At 54.9% G+C, this 26,575-nt stretch overlaps 1 protein-coding gene across 6 annotated transcripts in view; it reads right to left on the bottom strand.

Annotated features, from left to right (window-relative positions):
• TBCD (tubulin folding cofactor D) overlaps nucleotides 1-26,575 on the bottom strand; it is a 147,470-nt gene that overhangs the window by 30,980 nt on the left and 89,915 nt on the right. For all 6 annotated transcript variants that reach the window (XR_012130989.1, XR_012130988.1, XM_073236175.1 and 3 more), the window contains exons 15-23: nucleotides 23,238-23,295; nucleotides 18,653-18,682; nucleotides 17,420-17,505; nucleotides 13,382-13,462; nucleotides 8,311-8,384; nucleotides 6,893-7,010; nucleotides 5,610-5,670; nucleotides 4,232-4,254; nucleotides 1,842-1,873 (exon numbers count right to left, since the gene is read on the bottom strand). Coding sequence is in view for 4 of the 6 variants with exons in the window: in XM_073236175.1 (XP_073092276.1) it covers nucleotides 1,842-1,873; nucleotides 4,232-4,254; nucleotides 5,610-5,670; nucleotides 6,893-7,010; nucleotides 8,311-8,384; nucleotides 13,382-13,462; nucleotides 17,420-17,505; nucleotides 18,653-18,682; nucleotides 23,238-23,295 (563 nt within the window). In the remaining 2 variants the exon portion in view is untranslated. The remainder of the gene's footprint in view (nucleotides 1-1,841; nucleotides 1,874-4,231; nucleotides 4,255-5,609; nucleotides 5,671-6,892; nucleotides 7,011-8,310; nucleotides 8,385-13,381; nucleotides 13,463-17,419; nucleotides 17,506-18,652; nucleotides 18,683-23,237; nucleotides 23,296-26,575) is intronic.

Here is a 26,575-nt window from a genome sequence, read left to right as displayed (position 1 = left end):
TAACTGACCACCGTAGACACACGGGGGCCCAGTGGCTCACCAGGACTGGCTGCATCTGCAGGGACCGCGTGCAGCTGTCCTCCTGCCACCCCGTCCCCCCCACCACAGTGGCACCGGTGCTCCATGCATCTGCGAGCCGTGAAGGAGGACGGTGGCCCCCAGTGCCAGCTGACTGTATCTGGGGACATCCTGCTTCCATCACAAGCGGCTACTGGCTCCTCGTCTGGGTGGCACCTCTGCCGCACAGTTCACCCCAATTCCCTCACTGCTCTCGCCCCCTTCTGCTGCTGAATCACTTCTCCTTGCACTGCACACGCATCTCTGGGAACAGCAGCATGGCACTGTTGTTTGCTTTGAAACAGCAGGTGCTGTGGGTTCCCAGCAGCAGAGGTAACACACATACTGGCCTGCTGACAACAGTGCTTTTCTAACTGACCCCAGGAGCCTGTGACCCCGTAACTCGCCCCACTTCTGGGTGGAGGAAGTGCTCTCCTGTGTGTTGTGACTCAAAGACGCAGTGCAATCCTAGGGGACAGCCCACCGCCAGGCCACTGTGCCAGTGAAGCCAGGCCTTGGCCACATCCACAAGCCCAGAGGTCCTGCCCACATGGCCTCACAGTACCCACTGCCCCAGGGGACCAGCACATGTCAGCCTGGTAGCTACTTGGAGCCCCCCGAGGCCCTCCCTCAGGCCTGGACTGACCCCTCCCTGGGACACCACTCACCATACTGTTCCCCAACAGAGGAATGACATGCCAGACCTGCACGAGTCACCACTGCCATCTGGGGCTGGAGGGTAACTGAGGACAAGCGAGGCACAGAGGTGGGTGCCTGGCAGTGAGCTGCCCCCAGGTCTGAGTGCAGGGAGTGTCTGGACACTCACAGAGCCCATCTCTGCAGCTGCTCAAAGGAGCTGCACACTCTCGTGGCCTTAATAAAACCAGAGTCCCACTCAAACAGGACTGCAGCAGAGGTAAGGGGCCAGCAGTTCCTGTGGGAAGATGACTTGGGGCCAAGCACTAAGGCATACAGGAAGAGACCACAGATGAACAGTGAGAGCTGGTGGGGGGAATGTTCTAGAAGCAAGGGGATGTGCATTCCAGGAAGGAAAGAAACCAGCACATGTGCCAAAGGACCTGAAGGGCAGGGTGGGGGGATTGCTTGACGCCCTGGGAGCAAGGACCAGGCCTCGTTCCTGGACAAGCGGCACACACGTTTCGTGGCTGCCCAGGCCCAGCACACCAAGGGCCGGCCATTCGCATCAGGGCCTTGACCCCCACCTGTCCTCTCCCCTCACAAGAGGACTTCCCAGTAGGTTTAGCTGACAAGGCTTCAGGAAATCAAGAGATTTCCATGTTGACGCCATCTTCATTGCATGCAAACACTCAAGTATAACCTGAGAAACTGTTTTTGCTCTACACTTGGATTTGACTTAAATACCCTCCTGAGAGGGAGGGTGGTGACATCTGTTGGCTTTCCTTGACTTTCTGTTCCCCTCCTGAAAGACAGCTGCACCTCTACTCACCGTCCCACCCAGCCACCACTGACCCCCTGGCTACAAACGCTCCAAACCCACGGGAGCAGAAAATCAGGGCCTTGGGAATGCACACAGGAGCCGAGTGGCCCAAGCAGGCAGTGCCAGGGATCAGCGTGTGGGGGCCAGGCATGCGGCAGCATGGTTCTGCCGGACAGCCACCCCACCGCCTGTCCCCATGGAGGGACCACTCAGGGGACTTCACAGAGTTGGGGAGAGCGCCATGCCCTCCTGACACCTGTCTTCCCTCACGGAGGGAGCAAAGGGTCACGACCCACACATGCACCCTTCTGACGCTCAGACCTACCTGCTTGTCTCATGAGTTCCCCTCCCAGACCCCTGAAAGTTGAAGAAAAAATTCATTATTATATAAAACAACACAACACATCCTCACCAAGTAAGATGTAGCTTCAAGTTCCAGAAAATATTAAGCCATTAATCAGCTGCATTAACTGTAAGTATGAGCTATTCTTTACGAAAAGGAACTAAAAACATGGGCAGTACCCAGATGCTGCTCTGACTTCCAACATTTACCAGACACTGTAACCCTTACTAGCCACAAGGCACAAGCCCACAGAACAAACCGAAATGCTGCTCAGCTATTACTTTGTGAAAACCAGAAGGGCTTCAGGCACCAGAAAGACACGCTGTATGGCCCAGGGGGGCACACACTAGCTTCCGCCATGAGCAAAACCAAGGAGAAATCAGGTGTGTGGCGCAGACACCCGCGTGCACCGGACGCTGGCAACAGGGAGCTGGTGTTGTGAGCTTAAACGCTCCGATGAGAAGACAGAGAATCAGCTTTGGTGGCTGGCTTCTGGCCCACGCAGAGTGACAGGAGAGCTCTGCATGTGCCCTCCTGCCTGAACAATCAGGAGCCCGGAAGACCCTTAGGAAACAAAGGCTCAGACCCTAGAAGGCAAATGTCTCAAGCGCAGGGGAGCGAACAGCCTGGCTGGCCCCAGACCCGAGGGCATCCCAGGGCACAGAGCGGGTGGGCCGCCAGGAGCCGCCCACCCTCCTCACTTGAGAAGGTGGAGAAGGAAGGTGTGGAGACCAGGGCACTGGGATTTGAGGGGCTGGGGGCGGCAGCGATGGCTGCGCTCTGAACCTGCCAGAAGAGGACAGACACGCCTAGATGGGAGGGGGAGGCAGGGCCCAGCCATCTCGCTGCGTCAGTGGAGTCCTCGGGAGGCTGCCCCGGTGGCCAGCGAGCTTGTCTAGGATGCAACCTAGACACAAGGATGCAACCAACCACAGCTGATTTGATGGCCTCCAGAAAGCTGCAGCCAGCACTGAAGCGAAACCTAACAACTAAAACCTCACAGAGCTGATGTCCAACCGAGAATAACCAGGGAGACACGACCCACAACTGCAAGAAAACCAACTAATACAACTGCACCGAAAACTGCCAAGACAGTCAGCTGGTAGTCCTCAAAGCAGCTGTCTGCTTCCCACGTGTGCAGGAAGGCAGGAGCCCAGCAGGAGAGCTGCTGAGGGTACCGAAGACAGGCTGCAACTCTGGGAAGTGAAAATGCAAATCTGAAGAGAACTGCACGACACAGTCACAGTGGAGCAACGAGACCACAACAACCCAAAGGCACTCAGGCAGACCTTGCTTCAAAGAAACGGTCCAAGACTAACACGGCAGAGGCGTCGGCTCAGAGGCGCTCGCGTGGTCTATACCTGGGGTAGTTTAACTATTGTGGAGCCTGCAGAGGGAACTAGGGCCACCTTCTGCAGAGACCACCAGATAGCAGCAGGCGGGGAACACAGAGACCAAGGTGGACAGGAGTGGGATCAGGCAGGCGGGCCAGCGTGATGGCTGATCAGGCAAGGAGGGAGGTCCTGGAGCACGGGGTTCCCCCACCTCCAGCCACATGCCAACCCCAACTCACTGGTCTTGGGGATGTGCCTCAGGGCACATCTGACCTTCTGGGGGTCACCCCAGAACCAGAGATCAATGCAACATCTCCACGAGGAAGCTGCCCACTGTGGCCACACAAGTGTCCACACCAGCCACACCAGCCCCAACCATGAGGGACGGCCTAGCAAACCCTGAATGTGCAAGGCCTCACCTCTCAAAAAGACTCTATCTGAAAAATGGGAGGATAGCACCCAGGATAACACCCAACACACCCATGGGCAGGGGGCCAGGTGTGACACGGCCGGGGAGCAACCCCGCTGGCTGTGGACAGCCTGTCACGTCCTGACCACACCCGTGCGCGGACAACCAGAGACCTGTACGTCGCTCATAGCTGCTTCATCCCAGAGAGGGAAGAGCTGGAGTGACCCAGGCCCGTGCCTTGCAGGGCAGGTAACACACCAAGCACATGCACCGCTGAACCCCAGGCCAGAAGTGACACCAGAAGCCTTCCCAGTGACTGGGAACGTGGGGTGCAGAAAAGGCCATGCTGTGCAGACAGGGCCACATGACTGACCACCTGCCACCACCGTGCCCATCAGCCTACAGCCTCAAACATCAGTGGCACCTCAGTAAAATTTAAAAACACCAGCTGCATCAGACCTTTTGCACCTTGCAACCAGAGGGACTGGACCCAAATAAAACAGCACAGGGAAGCCATCAGGAAGGACCATAGATACAGCCCCACATCCAGGCTGCTAAGAAGCTTAACGGACGGGCCTGCCCTCTACAGTAAGACACGAACGTAAGAACTCCAGGTTTGTAGAGCTTACCTGTAGAGCTGACGATCGTAAAGCTAAAAATAAAGAATGGAGAGTCATTTATTTATTTACATTATTTGGATTTTTAAAACAATACAGTAGGTGTCAATATTAATGAGTACCAGGGTGTGGCCAGCGTGCTGTGGGGCTGGTCTCCCACCAGTGATGGGAGGCCCCAGGACAGACCCACTGCACCCCTCCCACTGCTGGCTCAGCCCCCTGTTCCTGCTGCCCTCACTTGGCAGGGAAACTGGGGCATGGCAGGAGGAGGGTCACCAGTCGGTGCGAGGGAGTCAGGCTCGGCCTGCATCCAGACCCCAGGTCAGCTTCGTGACCTTCCCCAGACGGCCCCTTGAGGAGAACACTCATCGCCCGGCTGGACGGTGATGGTGTTTCCCCCCAGGGAACCCAGAAGCACTTCATCCCCAGAGGCCACCACCAGGCCAAGGCCCACCAGTACTCCTCCGCCGAACTCCACCCGGCTCCCCGCACACGCCCTCTGCTCTCACAGAAACCCACGGCAGCAGCTCTGTTGGGACCCTTACTTTACAGGAAAGGAAGCCGGGCTCAGAGGACGCCTGCCCACCTGCGCTCCAGAGGCAGGGGCTCTGGGGCCGGCACCACACCCACGCATTGTCAGGCTGGCCTTGAAGGTCAGAAGTAAATGCCAGACCCCATTTTAAAAGTGAGAAATTATGTAGACAGACTAAATGGCTTTGTCAAAGTCAAAAAGCACATGAATGGCACAAGCAAGATAAGGGTCTGAGATCAAAGCATTGTATTATATTCACACATCTTAAAGGACACAGAACTGTTAGGAACAGCAAACATCAAAGCCATTCAATTCTTCCTGAGTAACTGTGATGCTTCCGTATAATATTTAGACCCACAGTACCTGCTTTTCCTCTTCTGATCCACAGAAGCCTTTGAGAATCTCAGAAACCCAGAAGTAGGCACACGCATCTCCCCTCTAAACCACTGGCAGGGGTGTGCAGAGGGAATTGAGGGCCTTTGTGTTTGTCCTCTGTGCCCCTGCCTGCCTGTTGTCTCCCCAAGAACCGGCCGCGTCCCCAAGGGAGGAGAGTCAGGCTGCAGGAGGCCAAGCACTGCCGGCAGCCTCCCACCTTGCCGAGGACACTCTGGCCGCGAGCAGCAGTGCGCGCCTTCTCAGCGCGCTCTCCTATCCCAGGTGGCCCCCCCTGGTGCTGGCTGCGAGAGCAGGGCCACTGGAGACCCCCACCGTGGAGCCTCAGCAGGGAGCTTTACACCAGCTGGGGCTTCCAGGAGGGGTGAGGGGCACAGAGAAAGCCTGAGAGGTGGGCAGCACAGCCCAGATACCACAAGGCCTCAGGAGAAGGGGTCAGGGGCATGCTCAGCCGGCTGCACGCACCTGCTGGTGGATCTGCTTCAGGCCCTGCACTGTCCTCTCGCCCAGGAGATCTGTGGCAGGCCTGCAGAAATTCAAACAGCGGCTGAGTCCCAGGACAGGGACTCCAAGCCCAGGAGCAGAAAGACCTGTACTTGGAGCAGCTCCTACAGACGCCAGAGGGGTGCCAGCGCCTTCCCGAAGAGCTGACCCGAGTAGGTGCTGACAGCACAGGGACAGGGCAGCCAGCTTGCAGCTGCCAGGTGACTGCTTCAGCAAAGAGACACAATCCAGAAGGCAGGCGAGGTGACCAGCCAGCCTGCACGGCCTCAGTGCTGCCCCAGAGAGCCTGCCCACCAGGGGTCCTCGACCTGTTTCAGAAAGGTGGGTTTCGGGAGGCTTCCCGCGACCCCAGACAGGTAAGCATGTCTCTTCAAACTATGTGTACAAACCACGTGGCTTATGTGAACCTGCGTCCCTTCGGGGGTCTGGGATTCTGGTGTGTGCCACGCCAAGGGCAGCCAAATGACCAGCCCCCCACCAGACCCCAGGCCCTGCCTCCCTGACCTGCCCTGGTGGACAGTGCCCACAGGGGACGTCATGCCGGGCGTGCCCTGCAGGGCAAGGATGCTGGCTCACACAATCTGCCTCGAACAAAGGGAGCAGGGCCACTGAGGCAGGTCCTCGGGGGGCCATGGAACCCTACTAGCTCCAGGGTTCTACGCCTGGGCTGAAAGACGACCAAGCCGGGGCTCGCTGGGGTCAATGCCAGCAACTCAGGCACTGTCCCCCTGCCCCAGGAGCCACCTAAGGAGCACGATGCAACTTCAAACACGGCTTTACAGTTTCTCTTCCAACCAGAGTCCAAGAACCAGCTACAGAGAGAACAGCGTGTTGTGTGAGCTCTCACCTCTGAGGAAAAGCCGACTGGAAAGGAAAGGAAATCAAGAAGTTGCTACAATTTCACCCAGCAGCTTCTCCATCAGGTCTGCACAGCTCACTTCACTAACTACACAAGCTGTGCCAACTGGAAGCTCTAGTGGAAACTTTGCCCTATGATCTCACCCGTTCCCTCAGAGGGAGCAGGTGGCATAGGGACACAGCCACTTGGCACATGTGGCTGTCACGGCCCCGCCTAGCCAGGCGTTTGCTGGCCCCACTAGGGAAGTGGGTCATCAAGGCCGAGTTGCATCTGAGGACAGGCCCAGGGAGACTTCACCAAATGAAAAGTGGCCCCCGGAAACCCCGAAACACAGGCAGAGACAAACAGGAGAGGCGTGGGTCCAGCTCGTGACTGCTTCGCCTACCTGCCCTCCTGCATCGCGAGTCCACAGAGGCTGCGGGTGACCTCCGCACAGGCGAGTACAGCCCCATGCCGCGTGTGCAGGTCTGGGCTCTGTGTCATGGACAGTAGACGTGGGAAGACTGCAAAGGACAGAGCAGGGCACACGTCCGGTGAGCACCTGAACACCCCGCCAGGGGAGGGCTGCCGCACAGAGGCACCGCCAGAACAGCTGCTGCACCCCCAGGGCTGGACTGAAGCCTACAAATGCCAAGCTCTGCCTCAGCTCTTGGGGGATGCCTCTGTCTCCCCACATCCCCCCGGGCACAAAGTGGGTAGTGTGGGGTGACAAGGGAGCACGAGGAAGAAGGAAAACATGCCTGTCCGTCTTTCCGTAGGGCAGACAGGACGGGGCTGAGCGCAGGGGCCCGCTGTCCACACACGGTGCACCCTGTGCAGGAAGTGCCCTCTCTGCTCAGGACACAGGGAGGCCCTGCCTTCTGTACTCTGGGGACAGAGAGCAGAGCCACAGGCCCCTGCAGCCTGCTACAGAGTGCAGATAAGGGGCCGTGTCCACAACATCTCTGCCTGCTAAGCTCAGCTTCCCCAAATGCAGCTGCGAAAGCCAGGGGAGGCCCCCACAGGGCCCCACTGCCACTGCCACTGGGCACGGCCAGCACATCCAGGACTCCCTTATCCTGGGGCCATTCACGCTCCCACTGGGAGGAAAGGACGATGCTGAGCACCTTTATTCAGGCAGCAAGGACCACTTATTCAAAGAAAGTCAGTACCAGACAGATTCACTTAATGTGAAAGGCTTTAATCACATTTATACACGTTTGTAACACTGGTGACTCCAAAGGAGGCGAGACCCAACCACTGACACTCTAACAGGAACATGTGGCATTTTGTGTGTCTTGCCCCTGCATCGCAATCAGATGCTCACTGACTCCAAGTAGAAAACACGTGATGCGAAACCACGGGTCCTCAGCGGCCACGGGGTGTGACCAGCACACACCAGCCGCCCTCCTCTTCAGGACGCAGCACTGGGGCAGCTCTGTGCCTTGGCTAAGGCCCATCCTGCAGAGGCTGGCAGGAACAACATGGAGGGCTGTTCCCCCAGCCGGGAGCCCCTGGCAAGAGGCTCATTTAACTGATTACCCTGGAACAACTTCCCTTGTTCCTAAACCTTTTTAAAAAGCTATTTCCGAAATACGCACGATGCACAACATGCCTGCTCTGCTGAGGCGGGCAGACCACCCAGCGTGGACGCGCAGCAGGTCCATGGCACCGGGCCATGCTCTGCCCCGACCAAGCACGGGCCAGCGCTTCATATGCTTCTCAGCAAGATGGAAATGCATTATTTTCAGGCCCCTGTCCCCCAGGGTTCCAGGCTTCCTGCCTGTGCGAGCATGTGGCACACGCGGGATGGCGCAAGCCTACCGTGAGCAGCGCTGTACTCGGGTGCTCGCTGGGCCAGGTTATGCAGAGCCTTCGCCGACAGCTCTCTGATGACCCTGCGGGGTGGAGACAGAGGAAAGTGTGAGTTCCTTCCTTCCGTCGATTCTAATGTTACTCGACTCATGAAAAGAAAAGAGGACAAAACAGTAAACATGATTTGTCACCTGGCCCCTTCGTCCAAGCCACTGAGGAAAATAAACGAGTCAGACCAGATCCTCTGGCTGTGACAAACGAGGAAGAGAGCTCGCCAACACGAAGCCCAAGGGCCACCTGAGCACCCAGCTGCCAGTTCCGAGGTACTGGAGGGCGGTTGCCTCCAAGCTCCCACCCCCACCAGTGATTCAGAGATGCGAGAGCTGGACGGGAACCTCATGAAGCCATCACTGTGAGGACGACCATGGTGAGTAAGGAATTTCATACAGGAGGCACACACCGCATCAGCACAATTCTGACACTCTCCACTCACGGAACAACAGAAGGAAGCCCCCAGGTCTAGCTACTGAGGCCCTGTGTTCCCTCCTAGGCCTGATCAGACCACAAGGGCGGCGAGGCCCCGAGCCTCCTGCCCCGGACCTGGCACAAGTCAGGAGGGCACAGCTGGGAGCTCCAGGCAGAACAGGATGCTGTCGCCACCTTCCAGTAATAATTAGGATGATGACCACGCAACACAGGAATGTACTAAAACATTAAGGTGGACCACATAAAAGGGGTGTCTGCATTTTGATAAATAAGCATCCCAAGTATATACGCTCTAGAGGGAAACATGGTTAAAACCAGACTCGTCGTCAGGGGCCCCACCCCCACCCAGCAGTCTGCACCCACCCGGGCACCCCAGCACCCCAGGTCCCACTTAGGGGTCTGCAGCAAGCAGCAGACCCTCCAAGACAGGGATGCCTCACGTGCCAAGAAACTCAACACCGCATGCCCGTGCCCACCACCCCCAGACACCAGCATGCCGTAGACTAGCCAGAACAGCGGCGCTCCTCCCATCTGCTCCACAAGCGGTCGGTTCCAGGGGCTTTTCTAGAAAATGTCTCAGCAGGAAAAAGACTCAAAGATGCAAAGTGGGCAGCTGGTCTACAGGCTCAGTTACACAGAACTTTCCCAATCAATGCCACTTTGAGCATTTAAGTGAGTATTACATTATTTCGAAATATTATATTTGTCATCTAAATATAAGACCAAAAATTACAAAACTCTTCGAAGAAAACAGCAGGGAAAAGCTTCCAAAGACATTAGATTTGTGGATGATTTCTTGGCTATGACACCAAAAGTACAGGCAACCGAAGCAAAAATAGCTAAATTGATAATATATATAAACCGGGCTACATTAAAATTTTTAATTTACCTGTATCAAGGGACACAATCAAGAGTGAAAAGCAACCTATGAAGCAGGAGAAAATGTTTGCAAATCATGTATCTGATAAGGGATCCAGAATATAAAGAGAACACCTACAACTCAACAAAAGACAAGTAAGTGGATTAAAAGTGGGCAAAGGACTTGACTATAGTTCTCCAAAGAAGATACACAAATAGCAACATGCGTAGAAAAGACGCTCAACGTCAACCAATTATTAGGAAGATGCAGACCTAGACCACAGGGAGAGGCCACCTCACACCCACTAAGGATACTGCTGTCCAAAATCAGGGAAGTGACAAGAACTGTGAGAATCTGAGGAAACTGGAATCTTGGTCCATCGCTGGCGGGAGTGCACATGGAGCAGTCATTATGAAAAAGGCATGGTTTTGGAGATTCCTCAAAAACGAAAAACAGAATTACCATGGTACACCTTTCCAGTCCTGGGTCTCGAAGAGAGACATGCATACCCGTGCTCACAGCAGCGTGATTCACAACAGCAAGAGCGGGAAACCCAAGGGCCCATCAGACGGCAGGTACAGGTGTGCTGCACCCGTAGCACAGAACACCATCATTCAGCCGGAGGGGAGGAAATTCTCACGCCTCCTATGACGCATACGCGTGAACACTGAGACGTGCTGAGTGAAATAAGCCAGCCCCAAAAAGGACAAATACCATATGAATCCACTTACACGAGGTCCCCAGGGTCATCAAATCCACAGAGACAGAAAGTAGATGGTGGGGGGACCGAGACCTGGGGAGGGGAAGGGGAGTCACTGTTTAAGCGGGACAGTTTTCATTTTACAAGATGACAAAGTTCTAGAGGTGGCCTGCACAAGATGAATGTACTTAACCCTACTGAGCTGTACATTAAAAATGGTTAAAATACTAAATACGTGTATTTTACCACCATCAAAATTTTTTCCAATTATGTTTATCTTGATTTATAAATTACTTTGGGTGAGTATGTCTAAGTATCAGAAAATTTTTAAAAGAAATCCAAGTCAATGGACCAATACCTCTTAAAAATCTCTATTATTAAAGGAATACTAGGACACCTATGCTAGAATGTTTATGAACCAAAAAATTAAGAGAAACCCTATTTATGAACTTTTAGTGATATCTCCTCACTGACATAATCCAGGCCAAAATCAAACAGAGAAAAGCAGAAATATCTCCATCTCTGAAGAAGTGTAAATAATAAGGTCACAATCATGTAAATCCTAACATTCTAGAAAATGTTACCTGCTGTCATCACGAATGTCTTAAACATTTCCCTTCCATTCTGTGATTCACACATCCTAAAAACTTTCAGGTTTTTAGAGCTTACTCTAAAACAAAGATTTCCATAAATAAATTTAGAAATAAAATTCGTAACAAAAAAGCCATGAGGAAAATACAGAAAGCAAACAGCAAAGAGGTAAGTGTAAGCTAAACCATGCTGGTGCCTGCATCACACTGAGGGGACCGCGGCCTCACACAGGGGCAGGGCGCACGGGGACACAGCTGAGGAGGAGCAGCAGGTGCTACGGGAGAGCTGGCATCACTGCGGCAGGGCTGGTCTGTAAGGCCCCAGGCTAGATGGTTTGACATTATTAAAGGGGTGTGTAAAGTAAAAAACAGTGGAACATACCAGGCAGTGACCTAAAATATTCACTATCTGTCCCTTTTCAGAAAAAGTTGGCCAACCCTTGAGGGTAACAATAGTAAATTACATTTTAAGAAATCTAACATGAAACAAAGACAGACATTTCATTGCGATAAAGAGCCAGTACATCAAGAAGAAATGAAAGTTATAAACATACATGCTCCTAACAAAAGAGTACCCCCAAAAATACACGAAGGAAAACTGAGACATAAAAGAAGACATAAACATTTTAACAGCAGCAAGAGATTTTAACAGCTCAAAGATTCGTCTAACACCCTGTGCGATGCAATGATTTGCATGAAATATGTATCTGGCGGTTCAGATGACCGAACACTTCTCAGAAGCACCTGGTCTCGATCTGCTGCTCCTGAAAATGCCTGGGAGCCACGTAGGCAATGGGCGCCCGTTATTAGTGACTCTGGGGCCCTGCCCTTAGGTGCCGGGAAGCCCGACCACACAGCTAGAGGGTGGGCACTCCCACAGCCCCCAGCCTCCTGGGGTGGAGCAGCGAGGGTGGCTGGAGGCTGAGGCAGCTGGCGGCCATCCACAGGCCGATCGTGGCTGTGCAGCAAAGCCCTCACAGAAGCCCATATATAGCAGCGTTCTGCCCTCTGGCGTCCTGCTTTTGTCCAAGAGCTTCCACACTCGGGCACCAGAATGCTTCCATGTGCCACCAAGCCAGGCCCGTGCCCCACAGGGGCAGGAGCTCCTTTGATGAGGCTCGCCCTGTGTGTCTCTCCATCTGGCCCGACACACACCCTTTGCAGTATCCCTTGGTGACCTGCTAAACCCAAGTCCTTCCCGAGCTCCATGAGCTGCTCCACAAATGACTCAAACCCAAGGAGGCCGTGGGAACCTCTGGTCTGTAGCTGGTCAGTCAGAAGCACAGGAGGCAGCCTGGGCTCGAGACTGGCATCTGGATGGGGGAGCGATTCTACAGGACGGAGCCCTTCACAGGGGAACCTGGTGCCGTCTCCCGGCAGACAGAGTCAGGACTGAGCCGAGTTCTTGGACACCTGCTGGTGTTTGAGAATTGCTTGGTGTCATGTGTGGAAGGACCCCCACCCTCCACCCATCCAAACACACACGCAATGGAATTGGGCCTGGGAACCCCGGGGGACCATAGGTGATATATTTGCGATTTTGGTTTTGAATATCTTGTTGACCAATAAGCTGATGAAATAGGCAAACCAACTGATTCCTCCAGGTTCAGTTTACAGGATCTTTGACCTTAATTACAAGTTTGCAGTTAAGCTTCAAATGTCAGAAACTTGCGTAACTCTCAGGATGAGTCCCAACAAGGAAACCAAGAGAGGCCTGCTGGCAGGTGGACAGCACCAGCTCGAGTGGCAGAGACGCTCCCGCTGCCCCTGCTCCCAGAGCCCAGCCTGGACAGTGCAACTGGACGCCCCCAGAAAATCAGAAAGAACTTCGGGTAAGTACCACCCACCCTAAAGTGGGGATTCTGGACATACAACCTGAGGAGGCTGCTCACACCCATGGGCATTTACTGTCCACACGGGGAGCCACACCACGCCTCTCCAAGCACCACCTCACCTTCCCAGAGGCACCGACACAGTGGACAGCTCTCGCACTACACAGCCTCCCCTTAAAGAGATGTACCTCACGGCCCAGAAAACGCTATGATACCTGGAAACTGCTGCATAGTTAGGGAAGCCAGCAAAGCCCGCTCGGCTTCCAGAAGATATGGTGTCAACCAACGGATGCAGAGCACAAGAGTTGGGGTGGGAGCAGCGCCCTGAGGGGACAGGCAGCCTGACCTGCACCCTCGAGAGCATCGTGTGGGGGCACTGCCACGCCCGGCAGGCAGGATGCAGGGTAGGAGCCAACATGCCAGGAGTGAGGACTGGGGCTTACATTACTTCTCATAAGTTATTTAAAGTAGGAAATCTACAATGAGAAAATATACTCATGGTAACATGCTCAATTTAATCTCTCCTTTGGGGACAAAAATATGAAATCTCATTTCACAGACAAGCTAAGAAAATACATAGCTAATTAGACAAACATGAAAGCCCAAAACCTACCCATCCCAGTGGTTGATCTTCATGGTCACCAGGTGGTCTATCATCGGCTGCGTGTACTCAGGAAAGCCAGCAATAAACGTGCTGAAAAAGACAACATCGGGAGAGCGTGAGGGTGCAGGTGGGGGCTCGCACACGGGGAGAGAGTGTGAGACAGTGGCACGCTTTCAGAACCATCCGGCAGGTTCTGATAAAGGAGGAGGCGCAGAAATTCCCTTGTAAGTAGGCGCCTAAGAGAAATGAAGAAAAATGCCCACATTAGAACTTCTAAGTAAGTGTTCACAGCTGCTTTATTCACCAGAGCCAAAGCTCAAAATGACCTTTCTGCAGCAGGTGAGCTACAAGGTGACCTGCCAGAGCCACAGGACGGCTCAGAAGGGAACAAGCCAGTGACACACGGCACCTCAAGGCCTCATGCCACATGCAAAAAGCCTGACACAGGGCACACACTTCGTGATGCGTCTGTGTGAGTCTACGAAAGGCACCAGCCATCTGCAGCAGTGGGCAGGGCAGTCCCTGGCCCCGAGGCAGTGGGCCTCTGCATCTCGACGAGGACGCTGGGCCGTCCTGCTGAACTACACCTAATACAGGGACAGTGGGTGGACTATAAATTACACCTTTAAAAAAAAGTTGCATCTCTTGAAAATGCCATGGGTGAATTCTTTTAAATGATCTCCAAGTAGGACAGGCCTTTCTAATTATGACTCAAAACCCAGGAGCCATGAGAGGACTGGCACATTCAAACACATAACCAAGAAGAAAAAAGTCTGCCAGGGGAAACACAACATAAACAAGGTCGAAAGACAGCTGTTTTCACAAACAGGAGACTTCTTTAAAATAAAGGAGTTCTTTTAAATCAGTAAGAAAATTGCACTACCCAGTAGAAAAAATATCAGACAGGTCACAGAAAACAGTTCCAGCAGGTGGGGGGCCCTCCAGCCTCAGGCCCACGGGGAGTGGAAAGAAAACCTCTGCCCTCCGAGGCTGCCAAAGCTACACGTTTGCAGCCACTGCTGGAGGCACTGGGAGTGCCTGGCACAACACTTGGCCAGCCTCTACACACGGCCACAGCGTAGTCCAGGAAATGGACAGCGCACAGGCCTTTGGCACAGCTGCTCCACTCTGGTGGCCTATCGGGCATGGCTACAAGGTGGGAAATGCCAGACCCCAACACATGCTTCACACTGTTGTGACCACAGGACACTCCGCACCTGCACACAGGCAAGAGGCACGAGCGCTGTGTGCCGCGTGAAGTACGTAACACATATGTTCTGACATGGAGCCTACACAGAGCTGCCTCCGCTTCCAGCAGCCAAACGCCACTGTGTGACTGACCACAGTGCTGAGCACTTACACTGCCCTGCTCATGCTGTGCGTGCCACCACTGGCATGGACAGCAGGGAGGCCAGCAGGCCACACACACAGGAGTCACGTCTCCAGGGAAGACGGGGAGTGATGACAGAGGGCCCCTGGGAGCCAGGTGAGCCAGGCTGGGTTCCCAAGCATCGCCTGCACCTTCTGAATCCCACACCACACACACGGGCACCAACTCCACTCCACACCTCCAAAGCACCCAATTCTTACACACTGCCTGAAACTGCCAGGTCATCAGCACAACCCTGCCACAGACTTAGTATCATCCACATGTATTGCACAGCAGCTGAGACACAAAGCAGCTGGAGATAGCCAAGGGGGAAGACCTGATTTCACATATCCTGGGAGAGCACACCTACAAGTGTACATGGGGTCAGGAAGGGCACATGTGGGTAAATGTACATTCATGTGTACACAGGTGACCAGGGGTACTAGGCACACACAGGTGCATACATGGGGTGAGCAGGGGCTTGTGGGAATATGCGAGTGCATACAAGGGGTGAGTGTGGGCGCATGTGGGCACACATGCATACATGGGGAGAGCAGGGGTGCATGGGCACAGGTGCTACGTGGTTTGATTTTGGGGGAGTCAGGGCAGTGATGGGTGGGTCTGGACAGGAAAGGACATGCAGTGGAGGCCCTGCGTAGGTGGGCTGAGTGCTCCGCCCCTCCCCTGCTGAGGTGACCACTGCACAGGGGCAGGTCAGAGGAGCAGGTCAGGGAGGGGGAAGCTGCTGGTACGGGGCCAGGACATGATTCCCAGTCCTGCATCACCAAGGGCCCCAGGCCAGCACCCAGAGCCACCCAGACCCTAGGGAAGCGGGCAGAGAAACTACCTTCAAGTGGAGAAGCTGTCTGGGAGCCGCCAGCCAGGCATGGCAGCGCCTGCTCAGGGCTCAGAGGCTGCAGGAGGGAGGGCGGCAGGCCTGGCCAGTGGTGTGAGGCACCTCGAAGGCAGCAGGGCCGGAGGGGCCGTGGGAAGCGAGCAGAGTGAGTGGGATGCTGGGTGAGGGGGATGCCGTCAGCATGCGGCAGTGATGGAACCCCTCCAAGCCCCTAACAATGCCCCCTGGCCCCAGGGGCCCTGCCTCCAAGGCCTCGTGAAGGGACCTGACCAGTTACCAAAATGCAGCTGCAGTGATGAGTTCAAACTGCAGATCTGACCATCAAGCCACATTCCCTGACCTCAAGATGATGACCCTGACTCCCCACTTTGGCTCAGAAGCCCCACACCGACCCTGGTCCCTTCCCTACTGGGCCACCCCCACCCACTCCAGGCTCCCTTAGCACAGTACCCCCACCTCGCCCCTGTCCTCCACCCCACAGGCCAGGCCGACTGCAGGACCCCATATGCCCACCCTGCCTCAGGTCAAGGGGAAAGCCCCCCAGGCACCCTTGGTAATGGGATGCAGCCACAGGATCCATTCTCACAACACCTCTCATCCATACTACGTGCCAAACGCACTGTGAAAAAACACACCTGAGCAAGGTCAGGTTCTGCCAAACACTCCCATAAAATGCAGACCACGAATCACATGCGTCTTAGGCCCAGCTCAGAGCCTCAGCGACAGGAGAAACATGCCTGGGCTGAAAGCCACTCGCTGTTTCAGCCACAAAACTTGGGGAAAGGTGGTAGATTCTCCACATAAAATACACATTCAAATATTGAGGAGACAGAAGGAACACCGGAAAGAGCTGGTAAGGCAGAGGCCTTTACCTGCTGGGAAAAAGATGGAAAGGGTGCCAAAAATACAAATGGTACATTGGGTCAAAAATTCTTTTTGGGAAAGAGGCCAAATGCTGTATATGTACTTTTAAATCTGCCTATGCTGGTTATGGGGAAACGCTGATTTCTGCACAGCCTTGGACATACAATGGTCAGTAATCACGTTTCTTCTCCCAACTCAAGGCAAGTAAATCACTTCACAAAACCTGTCCTTTACGTGGCAGTGTCAAAGGGGTTATAATGTACAAGTGAAGTGCAGCGACCCCCAGAAGGTAAAGATCTGGTGTGACTTCTGCAAAGTACAGTTAGGGATATTAAATATTTACACCTTGACCTGACTTCTTCCTCATCCCAATAACAGCCTGGAGATGATTGCAGATGGGAAACACTATTACTGAAACAGAAAACGGCAGCCACTTCTAATCCAAGCTTTCATTCTGAGAAATTCAATGTGCTGTGACAGCCCATAGAAGAGCTGCTGCACAGAAGGCAGTGCGGTTCTGGCCTATGGCTGTTCTCCAAGCAAGACCACACCCCCAAGAGGAACGGCACCAATAAAACAGGGCAGTTCAAGAAAAAATGATTCACAGAGAAAGAGTTCGAGTCCAATTCGCAAGCTTGAAACCATTCACCGCCCCCTTAAGAATGGAGCAAGCCCCGCCACCATCAGACTCCACTCTGCCAGGCCGCCCCCTGCTCCCGGCCTTCTCGCCAGCCTGCACGTCCCCACATCCTACAGAGGCGGAACTGGGCCGCACTCTACCTGACAGCGTCAGACTCAAGTCTGGCTAACAGTCCTAGTTCATTTTTAACTTTTCACACCGAAGTTATATGTATTCTTAGTGGACCTTCCAGGATGTAGAAAGAAAATGGTGGAAACTGACTTTTGACATTTAAGCCAAAGAGAATGTTATATTCTGTGATGAATATTAAAAACTTACCTTATAACCAGGAAACAGTTAGATCTGTTACCAACAGCAAAATAGTCCGCTGCAGTCAGGACCTCGATTCCATGAGGGAAAGAGCCCTGAAGAAAAGGCAGGGGGAGATGGACATGATCTGGGTGACTGGAGCCGTTACCAGAAGCTCACCGATCACACTCACACACACTCACATTCAGAACGAAGAGTCAAAACACAAATGGGCAGCTGAAACCATGTGCTACTTACACTGCTCACACAGGACTTTCACCAGGCCACCCTGACCACCCGCCCAGGCTGCACACTGCACCAAAAGCATTTGAACCAACTTTAAAATGTTTTAAGAGACCTTTTTCCAACCACACACCATAAAAAGACACCAGGTTTTACCAGTGTTAAAGCTGCCGGTTGGGTTCAGCCTGTGCCCTGTGTAAGCAGGAGCCCAGCACCCGCCATGAGGACCACGCCTGGCCCGTGAGACACGCGCACCAAATGCCCATTGGCCAGCTGACAGGACAGCTGCTGGGAGGCACTGCGTGGGGGCTCAAGAGTCAACACCCAGAGCAGGTGCAGAAATGGGGTAGTTGGGGAAGGGCAGCCCACCTCCAGACCCTCTCCCAGCTGAGGCGGCCCCAAAGTTTGCAAGCTATTATCCACATTTCTCTGGTAAGACTATTAAATAACTGGGAACAAAATGGTTTTCTAAAAATATATAAATGACAAACTTCCAACGAGGGAGTGAGAGCCTTACAGCCATCAACCAATCAAGAGATGTCAGAAAGGCCTCAGGGTCGGGGCACAGTGATGCTGGGCTGGCATCAGGATGGGCTGTGGGTGATGCTTCTGGAAGCTGGCTCCCGCCCACATGTGGGACCTGCAGGAGTTGCCTCTCTGTCCCTGTGAGGCCGCGTCCTCCTTCCACCCGCCTCTAGCAGCCAAAGGCAACCACTGAACTCAGTGGCCCTCGGCAGCACATACAGTGCTGATTTCTGGTGTTTGTGTGTAAAATTACTTAAATGTTCAGGTGTCCTGTAAAACACACTACTGATTATTTAATACGTGCACCAACACTCACCTGAGTCACATTTGTAAATGAATTGTGACCAGAAGTCACTGGGTTAAGTATTAGCTTATATTGGTAAATTCTTTACCCACAACTAAGTGCAGAAAAATACTAGGCTTGTAGCTTTGAATATTTCTACTGCTAACTCCACAGTAAGCTTTAGGCATGAAAATTCTTAAAAGTGACCATACCTGTCTTCCCACATTCTCCTGGAAAGCAGCCTAAGGAACAGAGAGAACACATGGTGTAAGCAAGGTCTGCACGTCGTGGGGCATCAGGAGATGAACTCAGAACAAACCCGTACAGCACAAGCGGCCCACAGCTTCATTTCTTAAATAAAAGCCCTCATTGTTGGCTGACCAGAGCCTCAAGGCTGTTTGTCATTCTGTTCTCATGTCCTAGTGCTTTTTAAAACCACAGTTTAAGAATCTGAGTTTATAAAGTCAGACACCTCCTGCACAGTGGCCTTCAGCTGCTGATGCCGAGCTTCATGCCAATGCCCAATCTGAGGCCCCAGATAGGAAAAGGGGAAGAGAGCCGAATCATCAGAGAAAGCCCAACACCCAAATCGTCTTCCTGGGATCGCTGTGACACAACACAGCTCAGGGGCTGGCACACACATGAGTGGCGCAGTCTCCTCCTGCGACCTTCCCCAGGGGTCACCTGGACAACTGCCAAATCTTGAACACAGGCCCAAGAAGGACCGCTCACGGGTCAGAACAGAAAGGGCTGGCGACCTTCCTCAGAATGCCGCCTCACCACCCAGCCCTTCCTCGTCCTCTGCCTTCACCCTGCCCTGTGGAGACAGCCAGGCAGACAGGCCGTGTGAGTGGCGACAACTGCTGGGCCTGTGTGCAGCCACAGCCAACAGCTGCCAACACAGCCCGCACCGGGGTGTGTGCCAGGAGCTTTCTGGGAGCAAGGTCAGCACGGTCATGATCCCCACAGATTTTGTTTCAGGTATGATGTCATCATTTACCTGCAGGCACTGGGAGGAGTGTGCACAGGTGGGCAAAAGGAAACAGAGAAAACTGAAACCCAGAGAACCCCAGGGTCTGCGTTCCTGACCCCACAGTATTTAACTGCATGCCCACCATCTCTGGCAGAAAAACAAATGCAGGCTGTGCCCAGGACCACGATCTTGGTGGCCAGGGCCAGGGGTGGGCACAGCAGAGGCATTTCACTGGTGACTTGGAGCAGCTGTGAGACTGGGAGGAGGGACACCTGGAGTTTGCTGTATACCGTTTTGTACCTTGTGCAAAAAATTCATTAAAGAAAAAAACAAAATGAAACCAGCCAAAAGGCAACAGGAAAAAGATGTCAGCTCATGTGACACGTGGTCCTCAGGAACACACACTATTCTCATGACATCAAAGAGATAAACAGTAACAAGAGATCTGGGCTCATAAGCCTTGGAACAGGCAAACAGTCCTGGAAAGGGAGAAGACATGGGAGGCTACTGGGCAGCTGCAGGGACCACGGCACAGTCATGGCACCGGTGGCGAAAACAGGAGAGAGCCCTGACATCTAGGGCTCGGTGATGAGTTCTCAGCCTTTGACACCAAAACAAGATCCATGAAAGAAAAGACTGATAAGCTGGGTCTCAACAGGACAAAATCTCTTGCTCTGGATGGAAAGACGGCCACAGGCTGGAGCGGAGCTGCACCTGACCTCCCACGGAAAGGACATCACACCCAGGGCAGCTGCAGACAGGCCATGAGACAGGCAAAACACCCAAACAATTCGCCAGAGGACAGACAGGCGGCATACACCACCATCCCAGCCAGGAGAGACGCAAGCTAAACCACGCTGAGGTGGCACCACACGCCTCAGGACACTTAACACAGAAACAGGGACAGCTCCTAGTGCTGGGGGCCTCCAGACAACAGGGCCCAATGGCTGCCGGGGGGCAAAGCAGCCCCCTGGGGAAGGCATGGCACTCGCTTCCTTTCAGAGGCAGGCACCAACTCCGTGGACCCACAGACGCACTCCTGGCGCTTCCCAGAGATACAGAAATTTTGTTCCCACAAAATCCCATACGAGGATGCTCATAGCAGCATAATCCCTAATTGTCCCAAACCAGAAACCACCTGGAGCCCTTAATACACAAGCGGTTCAACCAGCAGCAGCGTGACAACCAGGAGAAGGCAGGGGTGTCAGGGGATGCAGGTCCCCAGGGCATGAAATACAACAAATGCTAGGGTTCCCTATGTGGCCCCGCAGGCCGTCAAGGAACCAGGGTGTACAGCACCCTGCCTGTGTCTTGGGCTCACCCCTTGCCCCAGACCCAGGAAACCGAGCCCACATTGCTTAAAAAAAGAGAACTGGGCGGTTCCCCTGTCCCGTAGGGGTGGTGAGCTGTCCTAATTGCTGCTGCTTCCCACACGGGGGCGCACCACACGCTCCCGTACTGCTCATTTAGGGCACCGCCAGTTGCTGGAGGGCCCAACGCTTCCCTGCCCAGAACCAGAGGGCCAGCCACATGCTCACAGGCATGCGCCAAGGCCCCGTGTGCCGGGACACATGAGTGCGGGAGGCAGAGGAGCAAGCAGGAGGGCCGGGGTCCCAGGCTGGGAACCACCCAGAATCCTCCTCTCAGTGCTGCACAATGTGACAGACAGAACACGCAGCAGCAGACAGGCCCACTGACACCGCAGCTGCACTGGGCAACTCAGATGAAATGGAGAGATTCCTCTAACAGAGGAAAGAGGAAAGCTGAGCAGATCCCCAGCAAGTGAAGAAACTGAGCAATTCAACTATTTCTAAAGAAACAGAAACCAGAACAGGTGCACGGAGCTCTCCAGCAACTTCTACCAAACAGTTAAAACAGAAAGGTCCGTCACTTAGGACTCCTTCCAGGAGCCCCAGCTCTGCCACGGAGCCAGATCGCCCTTGTTCTGAGCTGAAGAGAAGCGACACACCAGTGAGAACCACAGACTAGCAGCCCTTATGGATACACTCAACTTTCTCAATACGACCTAGGCAAACCGGATCCCGCTGCGCACACAGAAGGGCCACCCCATGGCAAATGGGGCTCAGCGGCTTCCTCCCTGAAGGCCAATCACTGCGATACTGTCTCAGAACACAGCCAAAAACCACACGGCCACCTCAAACTCTGACAATGATCACACCACTTCCCAAAAACCTGCAGATATCCTCAACCTGCTGAAGGGCATCTACCAAACACCTAATGCCAACGCCATCCAGAGCGGCACCCAGGACGTCTACTCCGACACGGCCCTGCAGTGGCCTCCAGCCCCTTTTATCAGCACAACCAGGCACCAAGACAGGGAGGAAAATGCAAGCTCTTATTTATTCATGGATGACAAGACCCTGCCTGTCGAGACGGCGAGGAACATCCCACCCCAGGCCCGCCACTCAAGGTCAAACCAGCAGCCACGGCAAAGCGAAGGCTCCCACTCTCTACATCTCCCTAATGGACCCAAAGGCCACAGCCCTACACAGCCTCAGAGGGACCAGCCGAGGGCATCTGCAGGGAGGGCCCAGGACCTGGGTCCATATCCCACAGGCCAACAAGTGGGGCTGGGCACTGGAAAGCGTAGGGGGTGAGCTGACTCAGCCTGGGACACAGAAGCCATGGCCAGACGAGACTGGGCAGACCGAGACCATGGGGCTGCCTCGGGCGCCGGTGCCCGGCTTCCTCTGCAGGAAGTTCTGCACAAACTGGGGGAAAACCCTGCAGCTGGCGCTGTGGAAGTTTCCCATCCCCGTGCTCTGGTGCACCTCGCCTAGACAGCCAAGCCACTACCCACCTCCTGCCCTCTGCCACCTGAGCCAGGTCCTGCCCAAGCCACCACCTGCACTGCCACCCTCACCGCTAAGTATGGGCCCTGAGTGTGACTCTAGTGATGCCCACACGTGAGCTCATGTCGGCCTGGCTGTCCACGGGGTGGGCGTGCCCCCAGCATGATGCAGGCTCTGCCAGCGCGTGTTCAGGAAGCGTGGGGGTCCGAGTGCAGCAGTGTGCTACCAGAAGCCCTCACTCTCATCCCACCTGGCCAGACAGAGCAAACAGCGATGTGCCAGAACCCTAACTTTGAAGCTGTGCCTGCCCACGACCTCGTTAGAGCCTCACGCACGCTTCTGCAAAGCCCGCCGCCTCACAGAAGCGCCACGCCAAGTGCGCATCAGCAGGGGCCACACAGCCGTGCCACCAGGGTCTGCGCAGACCACACTCTCATCTGCCTCACAAGCTCCCACTGCTGCACCTGGACCCGGGGCCCTGTTGGGCACAGCTGCTTCCCTCACCCCCTACCACCAAACCCCTAGACACGTATCCGCTCTCCTGCCGACACCGAACACCTGCTTTCAGCCTCCGCAGCTGGGGCAGAGCGCTCCCTCCCAAGCAAGGCCCTCTCCATCTCCACACCTACCTGCCTGGCCAGGAGGGGCTTGGTCACTTCCAAGACAAGGAAGCCTGCTGCCCCGCAGGGGCGCGGGGAAAGGGAGGGTGGCTGGGGCCTTCAACCTGACACTTCTGGGCACCCTCTCCATCCTCTCGGGCCCACCACCCACACAATGTATTCTGTCCCACCAAATGAAATCCACCACACCCCCTTTCTGACGGCACTGCAGGCTCACAGGAAACGCGCCCTGCTCCCAGCGTGCAGCTGCCTGGGCTTGGTGTAGTGCCCCTCACTCTCCAGCTGACCCTGGCTGACCCTGGCTATGAGGACACCACAGCCTCCCAGAAGAGTGGTCACAGCCCAGGGCCCAGCCACCCCAGTAACAAAGGAAACAAGCAGGGACACTCACAGAGGCCGCTCTTCTGCAGTTCACGCTTCGGTCAAACACCGCTGCAATCACCAGCGTGCTGAGAAAAGAGGAAGAGGGCGAATCAGGGAGTGCCCAAGGCACAGACCCTTCCCACGTGGTGGAGGGCCTGCGTCGCGTTTGCTCCCCGGGGCTCCTCACCTACGGAAGCCCACGCGAGCCTATGCGCAGCACACGGTAGCAAACAGCTCATGAGGGTTTGGTGGGGGAGGAGGGCCAGCCTGACCCCAAGGAGGGCCACACCAGGGCGCACCTTAGGGGCCGGAAGTCACAGGGCAGGAGACAGGCAGGGCAGAGGCTGCTCCAGGGCAGGCCCACGCCTCACCGCAGGCGGTGAGCACAGGCAGGGATGCGGGCCATCAGAGCCGAGGCCTGCAAGGGTGACACCCAGCACCTTCAGCACTGGCCAGCCAAGTCACTCAGTGACACACCAAGTCCTGCAGACTTGGCACAACTTGGCTGTGACCCCGAGGCCATGGCCACGCAGAAGGAAGGGCGGATCCCGGTTCACTAGGCTTCATTTAAATCTCTCTTCATGAGAGCATCACACTTCACCTTCTGATAAACCTGAATGCACGGCCTTGGTAACAACAGAAAACAGGACTTGGGACAGGCATGGGTGCAGTGCCGATTCTAAACATGACTTGAGAAGCTACGTCCGTATCAGCCACAGAGGAAACATTGTAAAACAAAAAGGCGCTTCAGACACAGAGGTCACCTCAAAGGGACAGTGCCCGCCCCAGTCCCTACTACCGACGGCAGGGCCTCAAGCTGCCCCCACATCTCCAGCCTCCTCCCTGCAGAGCCTCAGGAGTCCCCTTGGCACACCCACACCTTCCAGTTCTTCTGCCCAGTGCCACCTCCCTGAGTCCCACCAGTCCCTCCGGCCACACCACATCTGTCCGCACCCTGTGGGTGGAACCCGTGGGTGGGAACCCGTGGGTGGGCTCCTTCCCCCTGGAGGGCTAGGCCTGCAGGTGCAGTCAGGCCTCCCGAGAGCAGGCTACCAACAGCTGGACCCTGGAGGTGCCGTACTGCCCCAGGGCCTGGCAAAATGGAAGGGAAGCCACGTGACACGGACTCTGCTGGCCCGGCTACGCAGGAGGAGCCGGTGCTGTGAACCCGGGTGGGGCAACCGCGAGAGGCTGGAAGGGCAGCAGGACCCTCTCCAAGAGCCCTGACCCTGCCAACCCCATGGCTCAGCCTGGAACCTATGTCAGACTAGTGACCTCCCCCAAAACAGCAATTCACCGAAAGCAGATAAGCTTAAATGGGTGCTGCCAAGCAAAAGATGCCAGCATCTAGTCTATATGTCGTGTGTTTCTATTCACAAGACATCTGGAAGTGGCAAAACCATAGGAACCAAACACAGACAGGTGGTGGCCAGGGCTGGGCGACCTCGAAGGGTAGGGGGGTGAGGAGAGGCGTGGTGACAGAGGCCGTCTGGCAGCCCTGTGCTGGGGGCCCACCCTGCATGGCCCACTGCGCCTGACCAGGGTGACAGTCACGGCACGCAGCTCGAAGGGAGCATGGGCCGGACGCCCGGGGGCCTTGCCCGAGTTACACGGGAGGCCACACCCAGTGACGTGGGAAGCTGGTGGGGACACACTCACTGGAGCTCTCCCTGAGCAGGGCATGCTCCTCACAAGCATGTGGGTGAGCAAGGCTGACACTACCGCACGTGGGTGCAGAGCAGACGATGACCACATGGGGTGGGTGGGCCAGGCCGCAGGTGCTGGGCTGCAGCACAAGGATCCATGGACACGCAGGTGGCTGGGCAGCCGAGCACTGGGTACAGGAGCACGTCTGCTAAGACAAACACACACTCCGGCCTCCAGAGCAAGGGGGAAGGAGCCTGGAGCCCCTACCGGGCTAGAAAGCGAGAGTGTTCAAAACAGGAGCACAGCCCCACTGAAAGGACACTGACGCCAACCTGCAGCAGCTCCAAGGCAAGCCATCGGAGCAACCCGATAAACCCCAGAATCGGACGACAGCCCCAACAGCCCCAAGGACAGAGGACATGCCCCTGAGGGCAAACAGACAAAACACAGTTCCATAAGCAGGGGTAGGGAGGGGGGCCAAGCCCACATGGTGCTGGCCGCCCAGGGTGGTGGACAGAGGAGAGGACAAAGTAGTCACAGAGCTCAAAGCGTCCCCAGCAGTAACCTCACAGACCCCGCCTCAGCCACCCCTGTTCCAAGGGGGCGGGCACCCACAGGCGCCAGTGCTCCCAGGCCACACATCGCTCCGCTCAGGTTGGTATAGAAGATGAGCTGGTGGAGGGCTCCAGGGAAGGCACCTAGTCACTTCTGAACTTCTGAGAATGATTCAAAATTATTGGATTTTTTTAAAAAGCAACCACATATCTCAAGACTTCAGGAGCTCCGGTGTGAGTGTCTGGGCTGTTTTGTCACATCTTTACCAGATGAAGCTCAAAGTAATTTCTTGAGCACGACTCTAACAACAGAAAGTCACTCCCTTCTGCTCTCTGAATGTCTCATTATGTCACAAACTGCAGCCAAGTGTGCAGGCTTTTAAAACTAAAGGACCATCATCTTTAGCAAAAATGTTTTAAGACTGCCTCTTCTTCAACCTCATTATGGCTTTTGTTAATAAAATCTTAGACATCATTAAACAGACCAAGACACACATTAACGTGACTTTGAATAACCACAAGCCACAGAACCACAGTTCTTCAAAATCCTTGCATTTTATTCTGAGTGTATTCTCAGAATCAGTGGAAAAAGAAGTGTTACGTTTACACAGTAATAAGGCCCCTCTTCTCATCCCTAGATCAATGTCCTAGGGAGAGATTAACAGGAAGTTCTGCTTTCCTCTAGCATCTGACACAAGAAACGTCCGTGTGCCTTTACTGGCTCTGAGGGCTGCCAGCACTACCAGGAGCTCACATTGACACCCAATTCTTGAAACTTCCTGTTGAGGGTTTGTCCTAAATTACGATTTTTAAATTATGGAACACTACTAATGAGGAGAGAAGGGAACACAGAGGAGATGCTGGACGTCGCCGCTGTCCCAAGCTGGTGCTCATGGGACACCAAGGGCCATCTAAGCAGCCCTTCTAAGGCACCATACCAGGCGCGGGCCGCCGACCCTGCCTGCGGATGCTCTGGCTCCACCCAGGCAGGCTGAGCCCAACCTCGGCCAAGCTTCCCTCAGCGCGGCCAAGGCCACCAAGGAAAGTCGCCAGTTCTGCTCTGTACCAGCTGCTGGCCAGTGTGGCCGCCAGGAGCCACATCTGGCCCGAGCTGGGCCTACTCTGTGGGCCTGGGGAGTTCAGAGGAACAGACACCAAGCCCCAG

Source organism: Manis javanica, chromosome 4 (assembly GCF_040802235.1).
Source record: "Manis javanica isolate MJ-LG chromosome 4, MJ_LKY, whole genome shotgun sequence".
NCBI lineage: Eukaryota > Metazoa > Chordata > Mammalia > Pholidota > Manidae > Manis > Manis javanica.
Note: the sequence above shows the minus strand (reverse complement) of the source record. Positions and strands in the feature narration are given on the sequence as shown.